Genomic DNA, 21933 nt, shown 5'->3' with positions numbered 1-21933 from the left:
GATGTACAAATCGTTGGTATATTGCATACGAAACTGATATATATTACAGTTTTTCTTCCTAATAAAAGTAAGAATAGTAAGAATATTCTATATATTTATGAAAAATTTATTTTATTAAAACGGGATTTAAATTATTTTAAGAAATAGATGGTTTATTTCTAACGAGGCACATTTTGAGCCATGTATATTTTTTTCTGTGAACAACTATGCTTCTCTGTGCGGATCTGTATTCGAAAAACTTAAACATCGCAATTTCAAAGAAACGTAACTCGATCGAGAAAGAGAACAACGATAACAAATCAATCCGCAGATGGTTTATATTGGATATTTACGACACATGAGTTTATAACTTGAGAGTATCGGCAGAATAAATGTTAGGATGTTAAAGAGTGTGGCGAACTGAAGTTTCGAGTTTTCGAGCGTTACTGTTATTCGAGACAATTGACGATCGAGGACGAGATCGAGGGCGAGAAAATTGTCGCTTTTTTTGGCATTTTCGAGCTAGTAGCTGTACGAGGCACGTCGTAGTTTGTATTGTATAAAACATAAAACACGTATGTAGTTAATGAAGTGTTATGTATAATCCAACTCTACAATTTTCTTACCTACGCAGGAATACAGGATGAGCCTATGGTAGGAACTGCATAGAATGCTTTTTGTCGAGCTCAAGGCCTCGGCGAGATGTGAATGAATCTAAAACCTGTTCCCCTCTGCTTCTTCTTACGTGTATTCCACCTTCTTTTAGAGAAGTCAGGCACAGGCAATAAGCTCGTTGAAAGCTGCCTTAGAACCTGGTTGAATCGAGTTTGTTACACGGACTGAAATATAATCTACTTCGCGTGTATTGTCCACCGTGTAATCCTTTTTGTTCTGTCGAAGCTTCCTTTCAATACTACCTACTCGTGAAATGTTGACCGAATCGATGATTCGTGTTACTCGACGATCTCGAGTATCTTGTGAACTCTTGGGTTGAAAATGGGCGTAAAATTTTGTTTATATGTTGCGAAACTATAGCTCGCGCATTGTCCAAGAAACTCTCCACACGAAGGAGAAATCATAATAATAACAGATTCCAAACTGCTTTCAATACTTTCCCCAAGTAATTATAGTGATATGGCTGTTATCATTCGTACCGAAAGCGACAACCTATTTGTTCCATTGTGCTGTTTATAGCAGAAGATATTTAAAGTAGAAATAATTACAACTGAAATTAAACCTTTGTCATACCCTAATTATAAGTAAGATCTCTGCAATAACTGCGAGTCGCTAAGAAGTCCACCCGAGAGTGAAAGAAGATAGCAGTGTTTGATAAGATCGAAACGGTTCTAGCGCGAAAAAGGAAAAAGAAAAAGAAAAACGGCCAGTCGATGGAGAGTGCGAATGATTTACATACACTTTACACCACCCCTGTTTTCATCGAGTAAAACGCTATTCGCAAATACCTACTACGGACTACGGACCTTCTCAATTCCATCTCTTTACACTCCCCACTCCAGAGCCCACGTGCATCGGTGCGTAGGCAACCCTGGCGTTTCTCGGTGCTGTCGCTCCACTCGCCAGTTTCGACAGAGTCGTGCCGGTGATCGCTTCTATCGACTGATTCGTCAATTCGATACATCAGGAATACGTAGTTCGATATCGCGTGAATCGGCGTCGAAATACCAATCTTCGATCGAGTTCGGATCTCGAAAGTTTCCTTACTTTTTTGTGAAGTTAACAAAGTTTATTTAATCAGTGCTTTACGATATACTCGTGATTCTTGGTTTCGTGTCTTCTTATTATGCATTTCATTTGAGGAGCGTCTTCTAGTCAGAGGTGAGTTTCTCTTATATTTTCTGATACCTTTCCTAGGATTTTTCGTAAATCGTTTAATTCTGATAATTAAGTTTCATTTCAGAAACGTTTGATATTGAACGAAGATTGACATTTGTTGACGGGTTATTTATTTTCTCATTTGTGCGTTATTATAGGATACAGCGTCGATGTATTGGTCTGTTGTAAGATATAATTAGAGAAACGTTTCTTTCTTATTTTTCTTATGTGCTTGTCGGAACTTTTGACTTGGAATTTGTTCGAAGTGCTACTTTGTTGCGGCAACGCTATGTTTTGGGCCATTTACAAACGACTTGGCTCGTGTTCAGAGCAGTTTGTATCGATGTTTACACGAACAGTTCTAAAGTTCGACATTAATTAATGTCTGCCTGGAATTTTTGCCCTCTCGTCCTGTTCGAATATCTCACGTTAAATTAAGAAACTTTTATCTTTGTGGTTAATAGTATCATAAAGTTCTTGTTTCTGTGTGCGAAGAGAGAGCTTTTACAGAGACGCGTTCTAAATATGGATTCTTGTTTAAAGATTTATATACCAGATTTTCAAGAAGTAATATCCCTAGTTTTGTTCTGTGTTTCGCTTCTAAGAAGAGTTTCGCCTAGTAACCGAAGTTCCTTTGTCAATTCACGACCAATTAACAAAGCACTGGCGAAATGTCTCGCGATTCTCTTTATTTTTGATAATTTCGACGTTACCAAATTTTTTGTTCTTGGAACATATAATAGATATATCGCTGTACAAAAACGCGTCATTTTAATCAAAGAACGATTTCCTTTTATTGGAATTTCAGTTTCGACTAGAAATAGGAATTCTTCGCTTTGCGAATTGTTTACATGGAACTGAATGTCGAGAGACGGTTGGCCTTGAAGACTACAAAATAAAATTTCGAGTTTATTAGCTTATTTACCGCGTATAATTAGCAGGTTAGGTCCCTATAAATCGAATAGACAAGTTGAACCTGCATTCTAAGAAAGTGTAGCAACGATGATCTCTAACTGTTCTTCTGCAAAAAAATACAAATGGGTTCTATCATTGATAGGTGTTTAAGGGTCGTTGATTTAATTTAATCTAATTTAATTTAATTTAATTTAATACATTTAACACATCCGTGTTAATTATAATCACAGTAACCGACGATAAATCATAGGCGAATTCTTTTCCGTGAAACGAATTCATGGATTCGCGAAATTGGAAACGAACTTGAATTATTTGTCACTCTTCATGACATGTATTCTTATAAATTATCTCGCTGATAATGCTAGTAGCCACTATTTAATCATTTGCAAATCTTTTTACTAGAGAATTGAAATGTAATCTAATTTCGGAAATTTAATAACTAAAGCGATTGAAAAATTTGACGTTAACATTTTTCTGTTTTATTTTCTTTTTAATATTACATGTAGCTAATTTCAAGCAATGAAAATTAATCTTTGAAAGCAGAATCATTTGAATATACATAGATTATTATTACGACGAAAGAAAGATTAGAGAATTTTTACGTGATTCTACTATTTCAAAACAAGTATAGCGACTATTGTATATACATATATAAAACTATTTTGCCAAAACAAGAGCAAAACAGTAGAATTGTACTTAAAGTATAATACTGTTGACACTATATACATTGGTTACACATGGTTTGATAAATATTTTTCAACGTTGCACTGAGCAACCGTTGTAATCACATTGTGTTCCAAAGCACGATGCTACTTGAATCGATAGAATCACTTACAGAATCTGTTTACCTTGAGGTCGCGCATTTCGCAAAAAATATTTTGCTTCGATATTTATATAGCCTAAACAGATTTTCCGAAGAAAAAAATATTTCTTTCTAACAGATACGATAAAAACAGGCGATATAAAGTATATCAGTAGATTATGATATTATGTAATACCATTGTCGTCTTACACAATGAAAAACAGGGATTTTTGTATACCGGTCGAAAGTGACGTTCTTGATTTTTTGGAACGATAGATTATCGTCTAGATCGATTGGATTCAAATGTTAAGCCGGTAAGTCGCTTGCAGCTTATGCGATGAACAATGAACGGCAATTTGTATGTAGAAAAATGATGAATGAGCGTATAATGGACGGTCTTACAGTTAGACGTAGGGACAGGGAGATTGTTTCTTATGTTGGAAGCGCAAGACGACATTACGTTGGAGAAAATTGTATTGTACGACTGCTGATCCTTATTGTTAGGTTGCCAACTCGGATATCAAACGATAGACGTTCCCTTTGTATGGGCGTTAATGACGATCGCGACCCCTTGTTTCATCCAGTCTTCTTACAATTAAACCCAGCTCAGCGAGTAGCAATCGCGTTCTCCTTTCCATATCTGATTTTTATTGCTCCATGCTTTCAGCTGCTTGTCATATTTATCCTGTTTAGTATGCTCTGTGTTAACGAGCTTCGACCGGATCGAGGAATAACTTTCCCGATGTTAAAGGTTGGGATCTTATAGTCGGTTGAATCATAATTTATGACGATCCAGTAACATTCCTAAACTATTTCCCAAATGGCATGTCTCGAATGTAAAGATTAATATATTCTTTCCTGGAATGTTTCTAAACATAAACGTGTCTATTTCGGGTCTCTGGAGGCCCGAAAGACCGAAGAGATAATTACTGACGCTGGCTCGCTATGCATACCGCAAAGGCGATTTGGGTGTCCCTTGAAACAAAGCGAGGATCAATGTCGGCCGTATTGATGCAGGTTATTCTATATCGGCGTCAAAGGGGAGAAAGAACGAACGGTGATTTCGCCAGGCAACCTGAACTCACCTGGGTAGATTTGTCGATCGATGACGTCATCCTCGACGACTCGACGAAACAGCCACTCCTGTATGTACCTACCTGCGGTCGTATACGCGTGTTCAATGCTTGTGAATAAAAAAGGATGAAGCGGACGGTAAAGAAGAGGCACGGCGAAGCTAGCCAATCGGGCAACGAACTCTCTGCTAGCTGATACACCTCTTTCTCTTCATCCTTTCTCACTCTTGTTCTCTCTACAGCCTTGTCTCTTTCTCTTTGTCCTGCTTTCGCTTCGTCGTCACTCCTTCTCGATTCCGCGACTGTTCGCTTCACTCGTTCTTCCTCTCTTTCCATTTCGTCTCGACTCCCTTCTTCGACCTTCTTTGTCCCGATCTAATCTCGTGATCTCCATCTGACCTTCCTCTGGCGGAACCATGAACGTGTGTCATCCGGGCCCTAGATAACAGGGAGCAAATGAGAAGTTATCGCAGGTGCTCCTAGCGTTAATAAAAGGGTAGGGCTGCCACACAGTTGATCTAGGTGTGGTCACGTTTGGTAATGGATCAGGATGGATTTATTCAGATTAAAACGGGGGAGGGGGGTTCTAATTGCACGACACTCGTGAAGTGTTTATCGGAGATACTTTACGGTTTTCCAGACGGTGTTGGAAATAGATAGGTACTGTATAGTGATATCGATTAAAGTGGGGTCTGTTCGTTGATTCAAATGATGATTCAAATGATGTAGAAATCGTTACACGCGAAATTCTCGATCAAATTTTCTATATTTATAGATTTATCGGAAACGGATGCAATTCGTAACCGATAAGATGTACCGTAAACTGCCAATTAGAATATTTCTCTTGTACGAACGTGCTAACCCAGTTTTAATAATCGTACAATTGTTATTTCCACGTGTAAAGTATGAACATCTCTGACGAAAGGATTAACGTTATGATACATTAAGTTACGCTCATCAAAAGCTGAAAGATGCGTTAGAAAGTCGCAGAAATTATGAATAACGTTAGCAGTTAGACAATATCGGACGAAATTAAGCAGAATAAAGAGACTTGTAATTACGCGAAGCATCATGCGAGATGCATTTCAAAAATATTTGAGAAACCAGGACCTCCTTTAAGTTTCTTCAGATGCTGTAATACATGTTCTTTATCCGTTGAATCTCGGTCGTGTTTCTCGTATAATTAACGAGTAAACTGATTGTGCAGTTCTATGAACGTTATAATGCGGGCCAGCATTCTAATTATGCGGCTTTTGCAAGTAAACACTGGTGATTTTGTTTCTCCAGCGTGGGCATTATCGTTGTTACGTCGTTACTTTCTGCCCATGCGATTCGCTATACTGCTGTTATTAGTCTCAGACGTTATTTTACGTGAATATTTGGAAAAATTGGAGAGTGATGCATTTTCGTTGTCCGCTGCGTGTTTGTCCTTACAGTACTATTATTTTTTCATATTTCTTCGAGTATTTGTATTTTCATTGTCGTTCTCAAGTCCCGTGAGACGGAAATTTAAATGCTCCTTTAAAAAAAAACTTGTCAAATTGTCAAAAAAAATTAATCTTTAAGTGAATCGATAATTGAAGTCTACAACGTGTATTCCTCGAGTCGTGGCAACGGCAAACGAAAACGAGAATAAACGCTAAACTCCTTAAAAAAGGCTTCTTGAAACGCGCGATTTTTTACGATTCTTTACGAGTTTAGGCAGATTTTCCGGTAATACTACCGAAACATTACAATATAAAAACCATGTGAACCAAGTGTTAGATTATTTTATCGACTAACTGACAGAATATAAATTATATTTTTATCATACCAAACTTTTCATTATACTTGAGAATTCTTGATTGACAAATTTCTAGTCATACAGCGTTCTAAACGCCCTACATCGAGCTATGCTAATAATAGGTAATAATCGCTGTTCAAATTTGAGGTATCACGATCCATCTAGCGAAATTAGTGGCGCATATCGTACGATTCATCGTAAATTCCACGACGAGAGCAGAATTACGATAACCATTCGATCTAATGGATCGATCTATTAAAGAAGTACCACCGTGCCATTTTACATGAAAGCAACGTACCTGAACGGTACGCTGATCGTTTCTCTCCGCCAGCATATTTAATGTGTTTTCTTAATTACACATACACAAAGCGATCATTAGCGCGAAACGGTATAATTATGGGACGACCCTAGGCTAAACTTTATTCCGTAAAGATAGGTAATTGAGTCTATAGCACGTGTCATGCTTATGAGTTGCTTCTCTGCAAATAAATTTATCCGTACGCGTATTGTAACTTTCCTTTCGCAGCCACTTGCCACGGTCTGAATAAACGTTACGAGAAGATACATTGCGCGAGAATTAAGTGAATTAAAATCGTAGAACGTACGTAGCATTGTTACGTAATAATTGAATTTGTTGTTTAATGATAGTGTAACGATATAATGACGATATTAACGTACGTTATACCGGTACAAACGCGTTCGCAGTATTTGCACTTGTTACGTTAATACGTAATAGCTCGTTTGGTTAATTGCGTAAATACGTTATTCCTTTAGGGAGATTTACAGTGCATAGTTAGCAGTTGAGAACTCGCTTCGTTAAAAGCTGAGCACAATGGCACAATGGAAGCTAGGTTAATGATTTCACGTAGGATGTAATTAGTGCGTGGTACTATTGTGACGATGCGTAAATGTAAGGTGGCTGGGCTTCCGTCGTTTATTAAAAATTCTAATCGTGATCAATGGATAGAATTAAATGCCAGAGGCAACCATTTTCTTTGTAAATGCATATATCACTGGCGGATGCATTATCTTGCCGTTTGATATTTCTTATCGGAATAAGATCTCGACGAAAACGTGACCAGACAAGAGAGAGAAAGAGGTACGGGGTGGGGAGAGAGGGGAGTCTATCGTAGCAATAATGGTTTAAGTGTAAAAACGGTAACTACGAGGCAAATTCTGACGATGAGTCACCAAAGTTTTATGGAAACACGAGTGCAACGTGTCTGACCGAGTAATAGAATTATTTCCATCGACGATCGACACAATTGCAAAAAAGCTGGAAGCTCTTGAAAAAGGTCTTCAGCCAAGGGCCACCTGACCTCGTATATACCTGCCCCTATGGGAACCTGTCCTTTGGAAGCCCATGGTTAGGGTTTCTAGTGTGTTATGGAACAGATGTCGATTATCCTCCCTCTTTGTCGTTCTTGTGTACACCTCGCGTACGTTGCCTACGATTCTCCCACGCTGAACGTATTGTCTCATCCGTTTTCCCTTTCTTCTTTTTCTTTCTTCTTTTCATTATGTTCTTTCTCCATCGAGCGTTTGCATCGAATCCATTCAGCGTATATGCTGCCGTTAGGTTTGATTTTCAACGAACTGCTTTCAGAATCGTCTGTGCGATGATTGACAATTGTTGTCAGGTTATCGGGCAATAATGTAAATTCGTGTACCGATAACTGGCGTTTAATTGTCACGTGTAGTGGTACCGCCATGCACGATTTCTAATCCCTGTCTCGATAAAATTGACATTTTTTATTTTACGAGATTGAATTTACTTTATTCGTATTTTAAATCATGGAATTTTTATTGCTTTTCCATCTTTCTCTCTTCGTTCTATTACTCAACGCTTCTACGATATGTTTCTCGCAAATTCAATCATCGATTAATTCGAAGACCTACATAATTCGCAGTTCCGATCTGTTCCTGGCGAGGACTTCCGGTTTCGTTGAGGCTCAAGACGAGCTCGTACAACCCGGCACCACCAACATACTCAACAATGAATCGCCAGGTAACGATCTTGCCGCTACGTAATATTTTACATGCATACCTACAAGTTCACACCAGTCGCGTTAATTCTCGTAAGCCGAGCACGTCTCATCTACAATTTCCGCGATTCTCCCACGTTGGAACAAACATTGTTCGTTTTTCGAGTTCTCGGGACAAGGCGAACGCGAAACAACCACATCCTGGTTCGTGAGTTTACATAAATCCATCGCGTTTCGCTTATCCTGAAAACTCTTAGATCTTTGATCTCTCTTCTCTTTTTCGCTTTTGCACTTTCCCTCTTTTTCTCTAGACTTTGTATTCGATATTTCGGTCCAACCCGCTCTCCTCTTGGACGTGTTCGTACGCAACGAAAGGAAATACCAGCCGGTTCTTCCACATAAAAACATTCATCCCGTTATCAGAGAATTCGAGTAGAGGACAAGGAGACAAATTTTTATTGCGGTAAACGCGCCGCTAGTTATCTCGATTTGTTCCAATGGTCAATGGTAGCGCTCTGTCCGTCTTGCTACTGCCATGTTCCTCCATTCCTGCCCAATACCTCTTCTTCGTTTAAAATTTGTATGGACTTTGCAAATAAACATTATTCTATAGAAATGGTATACTGTCCATTCGGTGTCTGAATCTTTGCCCTGTTCTTTCGTACGGCAACCAGTGAAAACATGATTTCATGTTCAAGATTTGTACCAGTTGTATGACAGGAGTTTTATAAGAAATCGAGCAATCAAGTAAGATGTGTTCTGATACGGACGTGATATATGTACATCGTTTTTCGTATGTTTTTCGTATGGTCAGGGATGGAAACTTATTAACTTTATGGAGTCGAATCTTGTATATGAAATAATTTGCAGATAAGATTGGTCTTATTAGAGATTGTTTATTAATAGATAAGTCGTCAAGCTATAAACATTTGGAAAAAATATTTTAACTAGCTCCATTTTCTATCGAATTTACCTTCTCGATTAATACTACCGTCTCATGGAAATACTCGATCTTTTTCCTCGTATCCTCCGTAAATATCTCGACGAGATAACCGTCGCAGTAAGTTAAAAGTTAAACGCAAGGACAGCCTGTGTCTTCTAGATCGTGACACGATTCTCATCGGGGCGAATGATCGCATTAGATTTGGTTCGTTTAAGACGGAATGTAGGCCTGTTGATGAAAATTCCCAGCGATCGAGAATGCTGGCTTGTTTGGTACACATTTACGTTGCTTTAAAAAAAGGACACCACGTCGCGTCGCGTTCCTGGAACACGTTTGCCAGCGTTCATTCAACGCCTCGTACTTCGCTTGGAATGGGCTGAAGTAAAAAGTCGTAATTATCACTGACTACTCTGAACGATTGCACAAACATTCTGTTGCCATCGTGCTGGCTACTAACGAGGTACGTCCACCGGGTGTTCGATTTCTGTGAAACTTGGCATGCCTGTGAAATAAGAGGAATATAAGAAACGCGTACTTATACGAGTTCTTCTTCAGCAACTACTGCGATTGAATACAGGAGAAGTGGAATATGTAGTAGTTTGAAGACTTGTATTACTATCATTGCTTAAAATTTATCGAAGATAGCGTTGCTTGGATTGGCTGGTATGCAGAAATATGCACTGTATATGGAAAGTGAGGTTGAATATCTTGGAATATTTCCGATATCTAGGAATTTCTAAGCGAGATTCTCTGTATGGAAGCGATCGAAGAAACTATAATGTCAAAGCGATTCGAAATAAAAATATCTTATTTTTAACCACGGAAGATGTTTGTTAAACCTTTATTATTTCAATTTTAACATATTTCATATTCGGTTAACTCTATCGATTGTATCGATCTAAAAACATCCTGCGATAACCCATACTTATCGAGCCTTAGATCCTCGTGAACATTCCAATCCGACATTCCAAAACATTTTCGTCCGCCGATTAAATTAAAAACGAAGAACGTAGTCCCCAATCTGGTACGATTCTTGGATCGGCAAATCCGCTTTCTACGCGAGTCGATTCGCTGTGGGCTATGGCAGTTCTTTCGAAAAAAAGACCAGTCGAGGACAAGCGGTCGATGTTCGAAATCATGAATCTGTGTCAGACGACGAGTGTGTTCGAGGACGCCCGAAATCTCATAGTTTTACTTTCTACGGTCCAAGTAAACGAAAAAATAGTGCACAAACAAAAGATTAAAACCAAGAAAGGAAGACGACGACGACCGAAATACCGTGGCACCGATTTCGTTCGGCTGGTTGTCTCATGGATAACGACGAATCATCGAATCGAATATCGATTTATCCTTTAGCTTATACATGGTGGATGCAGTAACCGTGTGTTAACATCGGATGGTATATCGAGTAATAAAATGGAACCGGTTCTTCGAATTCGCAAAAGGAAAGATGTGTTTTCTGGACTCGTCATCGTCCACGCAGAGATGCTCATTTTTGCGGCAAATATAGAAGAGAAGATCGCTGAATTATGCTTGTGTTAAAATTACAAAGAATTAGAAATTAAACTAGGATTATGTTATGAATTATGAATTATGTATCGCACAGCGAGAAACGTTATATATCACGTCGAAAAAATGAATTTTGGTAAATAATATTGAAGTTTACGAGAGTTGTTAACGAATTGAAGCTGTATGGGGAAAGTGATGGGGAAAAAGAGTATCGAGTGAAAGTTGCCGGGTTAAAAGTGTTGAAACGTTGCTCCCTAATGACGCGAAACATAATTTTTGGAAACTTTTACTTGGCTAAAGTTTACTCGAAAGCTTAGTACTTCGACTTGGAATAATTTCCTCGAGTCCTATTGCAAACGGTGATTACATTTTAAAACAAAATAGACAATGGGCTCTAACGAAGGACGGCAGTCGTATTTTAAACCAAGTTATGCACGTTCATCATCAATTGCAGCGACCATTCATATTCTCACGTATTGCAAGCTGTGAAAGTTAATCAAATGACGGAGCTATTTTCGTCTTACCTTCGGTAAATAATGATTTACATACTTTCAATTTCTTTCATACTGTGATACCTGACAATAAAAAATTGTTGAAATCTTGAATTCAGATAACGATCGACCAAACCTTAAATTTGCTCTTGCCTCTCTCTGATAAAAAAGAAGACATTATTGAAGTTATTCGATATTTCCAAAGTTTCATTTATTACGTGGAAAGTACAATAATACGTAGTCTGTAAAATAGAATAGTCGTCAACGCTAAGAAACGAATCAGTGGCTGGCTAGTAATGGGACATCTTAGGACTGGGCTGTACGTTTCGCGAATAAACGACTATCGCGATCTTCTCGCGCGATTTTTTCTCTGGGCGCCTGTCGAAGATCAGAGACCCAATCACCCACATTTTATGCTCAACTTACTTTCGCTGGTTTTAATAGCGCAGCTCCACAGCAGCATGCAAATGCATACAGCAATACGCATGCTGCTTTTAACCTCTTGCACCTCCGTTTGTAACCAAAGGATGCAAGGCTAACCACGTATCCGAGCGGATGTAACGCGTAAAAATATTGCCGCTATCACACCGCTCGATGAGTTTTCGTGTTTGACCCCTGCTTCAGCCATGATGCACCAATGACTTCCCTCGGCGAACACAAATTTATGGACGAACTTGAGAAAAATTCTATTTATTTGCGCGTACATCTTTAATTTTATAACGTCGATGTATCGTTATTACGTTCTTAGTTACAAAAATTCCTTATAAAATTACGATGTTTCATGAATTTTCCCAAAGATATGCTTACGATGTTACTCGTTCTTGTTTCAAACACGCAATTCGATTAAAACCGATATTTGAGTAATTCGCTATAAAGTAGAGAACTAAATCGTAATCGTTAATTTTACCGGATCGTCTCAACGTCTCGTTAGTTAATAACTATCTGGAGACTCGGGCTGGAACATGGAACTTGTGCAACCGTGCCATACGTCGTATTTCATATTTTACAGCGTATAGCTAGCCTGTGCAGACACGCGGCCATAGCGTTCTACTCCAGGCAGATTTTTCGCACGGGCTGCCAGCGTGTACGTACGCACGCGGCTGCTTCGAAGGCATGTCCAAAGCACGTTTAAACGTCGACTGGAATAAAGTCCGGTATGCACCCGGCTGTAACTGTAATGCATCTCGCGTCACCTATGATCTCGCACCGTTATGTTACCTTGAAATAGGTGAGTAGCCAGTTGGTGGCTGTGGCTCGGCCCGTAAACCCGACCTGCAAATTCGAACCGCAAACTTCGCTCACTGTTTGATAAACGACAGATATTCGTTCTTGAAAGCGGACCGATGCTTACATATACGTTCCGTGGGAAGCGGAAAAAAGCTAGAACAGGCGGAAAAAACGAGAGCGTGGAAGAGAGACGAACGCGCGACGGGAAGCTGGCTCGACAGGAAGCGGCCGTTTCCGGTGTTCGGGACGACATCCTGATGATGAATCTATTTCCGAAGGAGAAACAGGCGGGGGCGAGGCTCGTGGCTGACTGGTGGGGGTGTGGAATCGAGTTTTCGGTGCACGATCGTATGAATGAAAAGTCGAGTCGAAGAGGAAACCAATCAGCTGGTGCATCGTGTCTGGTTTCGTTCTACCTCGCTGGCTTTTCTCAAAACGGCGCGTGGGTGCCGTTTTTCTTTCTTTGTAACTCGACGAGTTTTAATCGGTGGCTCTAGCCAGTCGCGTTACGCGTTGCTGTGTTTCCATGAAATCGCGACGATCGAACGGGTTTATGAGAACGATCTTGTTGTTCGTCGTTAGTTCGATACGCTCTGTTGTGATTCTCCGCGAAAAGTTGCACAGAGGATGGGTCGGTATTTTGGTTTCGGACGCTGTAGCGCGAGAGAAGGCTGGAGAGAAGGGAGAAGGATGGAGAAACGTGGAAGCAGCTTTGACGTCGCTCGTAGGATTTGGGCAAAGGGACGGATTAAAACGAAGGTGATATCTCTTGATTTGTCTAGTTGTGATGGTGTGGATTAGAAAGACGCTTGTGATGCTTTTGACGTGTTACACCTAGGGAGGACTCGAACTGCTAGGAATTGTTATTTCATATAGACGTTTACGTTTATATCGTGGCATTTTTAGTGTGATCATTAAAAGTTGCGCTAAATATATGAGCTATGTACATATAACTACAAGCATTATCTGAATTTTTTGTGAAAATCAAGATTCGTGTTGAAACGCCCGTATCGAATGGACTGGTAGATTTGCCGCAATCAAAGGCCTCGGTATTCTATGTTTTATATTATAAGTATAATGTTCGTTTCAAAAAAGGCTATTAGACGCCTTAATTCGACTCGAGGAAGCGCAAGAAGATTTATAACTCGCGGACAAAAAATGGTAATTACCTTTGCAATCTGAAACGTCTGTCTCGACCGTAAGGTAATGATATGTTTGAAAAGCGATATATAACTCGAATATAGTCTGGCGAAAGTCGAGAGAAATTTTATTAATACTTGTTGATATTGTTTATCGTTCGATTAAAAAATGCGCTAATCTCGTCCGTATCGTGGCTCCGAGCACTCGTACTCGCGGAGAAAGCTCGAGTTAATTTTTAATTTTGTAACATAGGCATGGAAAGTTACAGAACACCCTGAGGTATAAATTAACTAGGCGTAACGTCAAGTAGAAATGCGCGGTACTCGTTGGAATTATCAGCAGTTGGGACATGAACTGAACCAGGCTGACTGTAAATAACCGGTAATGATAACGTAAAAAGACTTCATTACGTTTTCACTAGCAGTTGATGTAGCAGTGGTTGATATGAAAATGATAAATTCTCACTTTAAGAAAAGGTAACGCGTAATATTCGAACAGGTACAGATCTGATTTGGTTTGCAACTATAATTGGTCGACTCTATTTGACGCGAATCGTTGAACGACTTCGTTAACAGTCGTAATTGCGACCGGATGCGTGCAACGTCTCGAACGTGGCGCGTGCGTGTGCGCTTCGTCTAGGAAAAATGCGCGCCACTTCGTCGCGACATGTGCTCTATGTGATATACACTTATACGGCCGGCCGGGACACGTGGGCAACGCTACATGCGCTTTTTTCCCTGTCTCCACACCCTGTTCCCTCTTCTCCAATCCTAGAACATTGTGCCGGTGCTGCCTACATAACGGGTGATACTTATCGAATCAGAATAAATTGGCGAAAGAAATTGAGCAGCGTTTTGAACATTTTTCCTTGAGATTTGATCGTAAAGGATAATTTTGATTCGGAGCGTTAGATTCGAACGCAATTCATATGGGCGATATTTTTAGACGATGTGCAAAACAAATCGAAACAGTTCACCGATCGCTTTAATGACCCATAAATTCGTAAATTGCGTTGCTTCGTACGGTGACATAAATAATACGCTTTTTTCTGTTTTATTTTTGTCGATTATTTGTTTGTTGATTTTTTGAATCAGTGAAAATTTATGTTTAATACCTTGTGCTTAATACCTCTAGCAGCCTCATAAACTACAAGAAGCTCTTTCATCTCAATGTTACTAATATACATTAACGTCGCGGTTTTCAGTGGTCGTATTAATTCTCGTCGGTTATGATTAATAGAAATAATCATGGTAAAGTATCTTCTGAGTATATCGTGGTACGTGGTTTAAATGTATATTGGTAATATTCTTAATATTCAATACTAACCTTTCACTTTGGACTAAGCGTGGGTTCTTGATTAATTGCGTATAGAATATTTCTATCGAGCCTGATATTTTGTTGAATACTCCATTTCGCATCCAGATATACAAGTTCCGATCGAGTGACACGTAAAAGCCAGCACGACGCGATTCCTTGTGGAAAAAAAATACAGAATCAAACTTTTTCTTTTCTCGGCAGAGTTTTCTAAAAAACCGAAATTGAAAGTTTATCAACTATGCTTGAACGTGGCTAATTCTGGACAGGGTGGGCAGTAAATAATCGACAGGAGGTTATTCTACGAATGAAAATAAATAAAATAAGAAAATGTAGAATAACATTTTTCCGTTTAGGAAAATTCATTTTCAAGGAAATCGAAATTTTATTTTCAAGAAAATAGAGTTTGAACATGTTTAGTTAAGAATCGGGCTAGTACACGTGTATAATAAATTTTCAATTCTCTAATTTTTTCTCGGAAGCAAAGCATCTTGTGAAAAAATTGCATTCTACATTCGACTTACTTTCATACGTAGAATGATCTCTCGACGATTTAAGTAATCGACTAGTCGAGGTGTAAGTAGTCCCGTCCAGTTTAGAATTAACCATGTTCAAGTATACTTGGTAAATCTTCAAACTCGGTTTCCTCGAAAACTAAGCCGAGGATGAATGCCGGCTTTTACATGTTTGTTTTTGACTGATTTTATATTTTCACTCTTTGGCCTGTATGATGATCGGATAAAAGCGAGGAAGTTATTTATCTCAGTCATATAGGTTTAACCGGAGCCGGTTGAGGTAATTAATCGTAAAAAAGAGAAACGCGGTCGCGATCATTGGACGCGTGGTGGAATATCGAAGAAAACGGATCGAGATACGAGGAGAGATCGCGGCATGAAATGACGAAGGGCGTCGGTTATTATTAATCGTTGTTCGTAAGAGAGACATCGAGGAGGAAGTGGTGCATGAACGCGATCGTTGCTGGAACTTGAGAGAGGGCCGTGGGCAAAGCGATCGCTCGTTTTTGAGACGCTCGATATGGGTGGATGTAACTCGAAGCTGGGAACGGGTAACGTACTTTCGACCGTAGCCGTTAAGGCGTAGAAGCGTGGTAGCGATAAAGTTGGCGTGAGTAGGAGAGAGACTTGTTTTTCGTTCGCAGACCGATACCTATAGGAAACGTTGCTAAACGTTCCTGGAATGCTGGGAAAATGATCGTTCGATGATCCGAACTTTTACTAAACTTTATGCGTCTCTTTGTTCATTGTGATTCGAGTGTTGGTACAATGTCTTCTTCCGTTCCTTCTTCTATATTTTTTTTTAACTTCTAAATTCTAGAGTATTAATACAAATGTATTTATATTAATATTTATTAATTAGTACTTTTTATATATAATATTAATTATTTATAAAGGCACATGAAAGTTACGTTTGGTTGTTAATAACGATATATCGTTTATCGATAAAAGGGCAGCAGTTGCAAGTCATGAATATCTTACAAGAGGAAACTTATTCGGTTGCAGTCAGTCGTATCTATTCGCTTATGTAATCTCGATATCACCACTTTTTTCAGGCTATCACGATGCGTCTGTTCAAACGACAGTCTGATACCAGCCCACAGCTAGTTTCGGCTACTCCATTATCTCAGGATGGAACAGCGCCTTTGACAGTGGCAGAGGAAAATTTCGGTGGAAGTAGTAAAAAACTGCACAAGGAAAACGATGGATTAGGTCGGATGTCCATGAAGGAAGACGATAGCGAATCACCGTTCTTGAAACCGTCGTCGACGGAATCTTGCGCTCCGAATCGAAAAGGTACCGACTAAATACAGTAGTAAAACCGTAGGGTACGACGTAGAATGAGAATTAACGTATCGAATCTGGTTTACGTCACAGGAATTTCGACATGGGGCAGAAAAGTAGGTCGAAGATGGGATCAGTTAAAGAGATCGGACAGCTCCGAATTGCTTTCGGTTTCAGGCCGACGGAGACGATGGAGCCCGAATCGAAAAGGCGGTGTAACAGACGAGAAAGAAAACGTAAATATGCTACCTTCGTTCGTTTAACTAAATAACTTAATAACTAAGCTGATTCAGACATTGCCACTACGGTAGGTAAGTAGCAAGCAATTTAATATATTGCAGTTTTTGAACACTGAAATTTAGTCAAGTAGCTTAGTGAAACGATCAGTTAAGCCGATCCAAATGTTTAGATTTTTTGGTCAAGTAAGCCGCAATTGGTCGCAGTCTAAATTTACATTTTTTAATGCTAGGGAGTTTGGTAATTATACTGGTTTATAGGCACAAACTGTTTTTCAAACAATCTCGGATATTTTTTTAAATCAGCTAAGTAGAACAATTTTTTTGGAAGGGTTGAAGAAAATAAGTAAAATTATTAAATTTTGGGTTTCTATCAAATATTAATAAACAAATATATGTGCGATATTATGGCAGAATATTTTTCCATCATTATAGTATTAATTATTTGATATTAGTTGTGTATTGTTTAATTGTTGGAGTTTAAAAAGTTTAAACAATATGTTTTTAATAATGTTCCTATAGTTATATTAATAAAATCATTATAATCATATTTTCGCCTATATTCTCTTCTTTTCTCCTACTTGACCAGAAAATCTAAAAATTTGGATCTACTCGATTAAACCCTTTTATTACATTACTGGACGTGCCTTAAACGTTTAGTAGCTTACCTTTTGCTGCCGCCGCAGTGGCGGAGTGTCCATGAGGATTTCTCTACGTACAAAAAAAAAGAAAAAAAAAGTAAGTTGCTTACTTGTTACTTACCACTTGACTGGCCATGTCTGAATCTTTTGAGTATCTTCTTTTTAACCATGTATCGTATTATACATAAGCAAATTTTTATCACATAGTTGTATTGTTGTATCTTTTACATTAAAATCTTTTAAGTAGCTGGAGAAAATATGGATAAAAATTATATACAGAGTCACGTGTTTATTCGCATCTTCTTCCGATCTAATGCTAAATATCTGATTTGATGGAAATCGTGATTTCCAGGGTATCAGTGGTTCATTTGAATTACCAAAGCCAAAGAGAATTTCCAGAGTGGAGTCGTTACGAAATTTGTTCAAAAGCAGCGAGCGAGGTAGCGGCTTCTTGAACAGCGACGTGTCAGCTAAAAATGTGACGATACAAGAGGAGGATGTTACCTGCATCAGTCATTATCCGATGGAAAAGGCTTTGAGCGAGGGTGCCATAAAGAATGTCTCCTTTCGTGGGAGCTTGAACGATTGTCGATTAGATCGCGAAACGATACTTCGCGAGAAAAAGAAGCAGCTCAGTCGCAGCATCCAGAACCTCCAGGAGCAACATCGAGTTTTAGATTATATTTTGAAGAACCAGGATATGCTTAAGACTCAAGAGGGAACGACTTTCGCGAGAGAAACGTTGGAAAAAGTCAGAAGTACGAGTCCTAACCGACGAACGAGTCAGACTACGACGGATGATGGCAAGAGCAGTGTTTCCACGCAAACCGCGAGACCTTTCAATAACCATCTTAGCAATATTAAGAGGAATCTGTTCAACGTTCGCGCAAGTGGCAGTGATTGTGACAGGTGAGTGGGATTACATTTAAACATACCTATTTAAGCATACTAAGAAGCTACTTTTACTTTGGTACTTGGTACGCTTAGCTGTGCAGTCTTACATTTCTCGAGACCACTTCTTTTAAGTTTCTTCTTTCAGTTTCAGAGCCGCCAATCACAAATCTTACTCAGCGACTGGCCTGGAGGAGCTGATGAGCAATTTGCGATTAGGATGTGACGAAAGTGGTTACGATTCCGACAGCACGCGAGCTGGCGCCGATTCTCCAGACAGTGAGAACTCCGTTCCACCGATGTTAAAACTCCGTAGTTTCTCCATAACATCGGACGATTACCATGGCATCGATCTATCGTTACCAGTCAGCACACCGATAAAACAAGAAATGACAACGGGAACGGAAGAAAATGAATCCAGTCCTTCTTGCCTTGAGGATACCGTCATCATGAACAAAAGTTTATTAAGCAAATCGGTAACGACGAACATAACCACAGTAGCTTCAGATGGAGACAGCACGGACAGTTGCGATGAGGATACTTTTATAGGATTTACGGAATATTCTGCGAACTGTACAGTCGGACAAACAAAATCTAGCACCGTGGCATCTACGTCAGAAAGATGCGACGGTGGAACGTCGAAAGTATCTTTGAGTGGAGATTTCAAAGATAAAAGAACATCCTCGACCATACCTATGAGCAACGAACTGTCTAAGATACCGGAGAGAAAGTTGTTCGCAAACCCGGAACAAACACTGCAATTGTCGCAAGCGGTGAGGGTGCACAATTTACAAAAGTCCCAGATACCGTTAAAGTCTCGGAAGCACATCGACTCCAGCGTCTTAAGTTTGTTAGATAACGCGGCATCTCCGTGCAAGGATAGTCCACCAGCGACGAAAATTTGCGCGACACTTGTCAATAGCCCCCTGCAGTACTATAGTCCAAAGAGATCGCGGTCAAACATGGGACCGGATGATCCCGAGGTTGTCCATTGTAGAAACAAAATAAAAAAATCCGAACAAATAACTAAAGTCGATCATGCAACGTCAATTCCACCAACACCAGCGAAGACCTTGGTCCGTCGAGAGCTAAAGACTATGAAATTGTTCGTGGAGAAATCTGGGAACCTTGGCATTTCCGTAGAAAGGAAAGAAGCTGTTAGACCTTTCTATGTGATTTCAAAGATGGACGTAAATGGAGTGGCAGCTAAATCGAAGCAATTTCGAATCGGTGACGAGATCGTTCGGGTTTGTGGACGTAGGCTGCGTGGGATGTCGATCCTCGAAGCTAGAAGCGCGTTAAAAACATGTTCGGGAACCGTGGAATTGCAGATAGCCAGAGAACCGGCTTTCGCTTTCGGTGAAGAGCTAGGTGACACGTGGGGCGACACTCTTGTACGCACTCGAAGCGACTCCGAGGTGTGGATGCTGAAACAAGAAAAAATGAATGAAAAAATGAAAGTTGATGTTTCCGATTCCATAAATGTACGGCAAGAAACCCCTTCTCAGTGTAAAATAACCGGTGCTCTGACGAAGGATGGTACGAACTTATCCGCGAGTTCTATGGAACGAACGAAAAGCGAAAGTGAAGCAATTGTGAGAAAAGAACCTAGCGAAAAGATGACTGGCATGAGAAAATTTCAGGTAGTGCGAAAGCGAGCTGTCATTCCGGTTTCCTGTTCCCGTAGGGCGACTAGTTTGTCCATGAATTTGTTGACCATCACCTTGGAAAAGGGTGCTCCGAAGAAATTAGGCTTCTCTATAGTAGGTGGATCTGATAGTAACAAAGGATCTATGGGTATCTTCGTGAAGGATATCATGGCTGGTGGCCAGGCAGCCGAAGAAGGAACTCTGAAAATCGGAGACGAGATTTTAGCGATCAATGGAATATCGATGGACGGATTGACGCATGCGAAAGCGTTGCAAAGCTTCAAGGCTGCCAAAGCTGGGAAAATGATTCTTCACGTGGGTCGTAGAGACCCCACGCACAAACGGTCGGGTTTGAAACTATAGAGAGAATTTGGGTGTATATAACTCTGGGTTAGTTTCGGTGCTTTGCTTCTTTAATCAACTATCTACCGCTACTGCTTTCTACTTACGTAACAGATCTTTGTCTTTTGGCATTTTTAACTAATAACAAATATAATTCACCTTTAAATTTAGTACCGAATTTAAAATTAACTTCTCCGAACCTTTATTTTGTATTTCGATATATTAACCAAAAGCTACTTATATTACAGATACATCATTCAGTCGAAGTCGTACGATTGCCTGGATAGACTAACGGAAACTGGAGACGAATAAGGAATTCGAAAAATCGATCACGGACAATCATCAAAATCACATTATATCTCATTTTTTTAAATGAAATCCATCGAAGTATTACTATCTTTTCTCGTTTTTGCAAGTAAAAAGACGATGTATATATTTCATGTACGATAAAGCACGTTCTTACGATTCCTCGCCATTGTAATATAGATTAGTAACTGTCACATTTCATTTTCGACGAGTTTGATATAAACAATCGATGTATTTTCTTTTAACGAAAATTTACATACCAGTGATCGATTTGTAATCAACATGGCAATTCTCTTCTCATGTATTCGTTATTCTTATGCAAATGAACTCGTTTTCTTAAGATGATTATTGTGATATTGGTTGACTATTGCTAACTTTTGTTTTAGTCTAACGAGATTCATTAATTTTTTTTATTTGACAAACAATTGATTTATAAACGTTGTTTCTACTATGATAAGTCTACATAAATTATTTAAACAATCAAATTCGTTGCAATATACAGTAAGTTAAGTAGTAAAGTGAAGAGTAAGAAACGTACGCGTTGATCTTTGTTATCGGTTCGTGTCAAAATTATAGTTCGGAATTATACTCGACTTTTATAAAAAAAAATTGATCCATTTAAATGCGCCTTCGTTTATGATATCACAATCATGAAGATCAATGATGATTATAACTATAACTGTAACAGATCACTATACATAGTCATATCCTGTTAGATATAGTACGCTAACACTTCGGATCATGGCTGTTCAATTTATTTGTCAGTGTAGCGCGGATTCACCTATGTTTTGTTTAAAAAACACATGTTTGTTTAATACGAGCTATACGCAAGTTCGAGTGGAGATTTATTTACTGGGATGAGTACTCATCATTTACTTACTACTCAATTATGTCGTAAGCGTAGTATTTAGTTGGTTAATAATGTTAAGCTACTGACTGACATCTAGAATGTCTACCTGAGAAAAATGCTGTGATATTCATTGTAGTCGTATTAGCTGCTATCGTACAAACTGTATTTAAAATAAATCTGGTTTTGTTGATAAATGAATGTACACAGTTAATTCGCTTTCTCCGT

General features: G+C 39.2%; 1 protein-coding gene across 4 annotated transcripts; it reads left to right on the top strand.

Annotated features, from left to right (window-relative positions):
• The first annotated feature begins 1559 nt into the window (after window positions 1-1559).
• Window positions 1560-21906, top strand: LOC117211031. Of its 4 annotated transcripts, none has more exons than XM_033454588.1 (6): window positions 1560-1815; window positions 16565-16805; window positions 16887-17029; window positions 18023-18579; window positions 18710-20554; window positions 20801-21906. In XM_033454588.1, the coding sequence occupies exons 2-6, from the start codon at window positions 16574-16576 to the stop codon at window positions 20862-20864; spliced, it is 2841 nt and encodes a 946-aa protein (XP_033310479.1). In that variant the 5' UTR covers window positions 1560-1815; window positions 16565-16573; the 3' UTR covers window positions 20865-21906. The 4 variants fall into 4 exon arrangements, with proteins under 4 accessions (XP_033310479.1, XP_033310477.1, XP_033310476.1 ...); XM_033454586.1 differs by lacking the exon at window positions 1560-1815 and adding an exon at window positions 13127-13299 and having other exon boundaries at window positions 18716-20554; XM_033454585.1 differs by lacking the exon at window positions 1560-1815 and adding an exon at window positions 13127-13299.
• The last annotated feature ends 27 nt before the right edge of the window (window positions 21907-21933 follow it).

This window comes from Bombus bifarius, unplaced genomic scaffold, assembly GCF_011952205.1.
Source record: "Bombus bifarius isolate JDL3187 unplaced genomic scaffold, Bbif_JDL3187 scf7180000008214, whole genome shotgun sequence".
Lineage (NCBI taxonomy): Eukaryota > Metazoa > Arthropoda > Insecta > Hymenoptera > Apidae > Bombus > Bombus bifarius.
This window is presented reverse-complemented; position numbering and strand designations above follow the sequence as displayed.

What these genes read in the sequence shown, in the direction of transcription:
- LOC117211031 (XM_033454585.1), top strand. Translation starts at nt 13,168, where the DNA reads ATGGGTCGGTATTTTGGTTTCGGACGCTGTAGCGCGAGAGAAGGCTGG. An exon ending in TAACAGACGAGAAAGAAAAC is followed by an intron (nt 17,030 to 18,022) that starts GTAAATATGCTA and finishes CGTGATTTCCAG; the next exon opens with GGTATCAGTGGTTCATTTGA. An exon ending in AGTGGCAGTGATTGTGACAG is followed by an intron (nt 18,580 to 18,709) that starts GTGAGTGGGATT and finishes TTCTTCTTTCAG; the next exon opens with TTTCAGAGCCGCCAATCACA.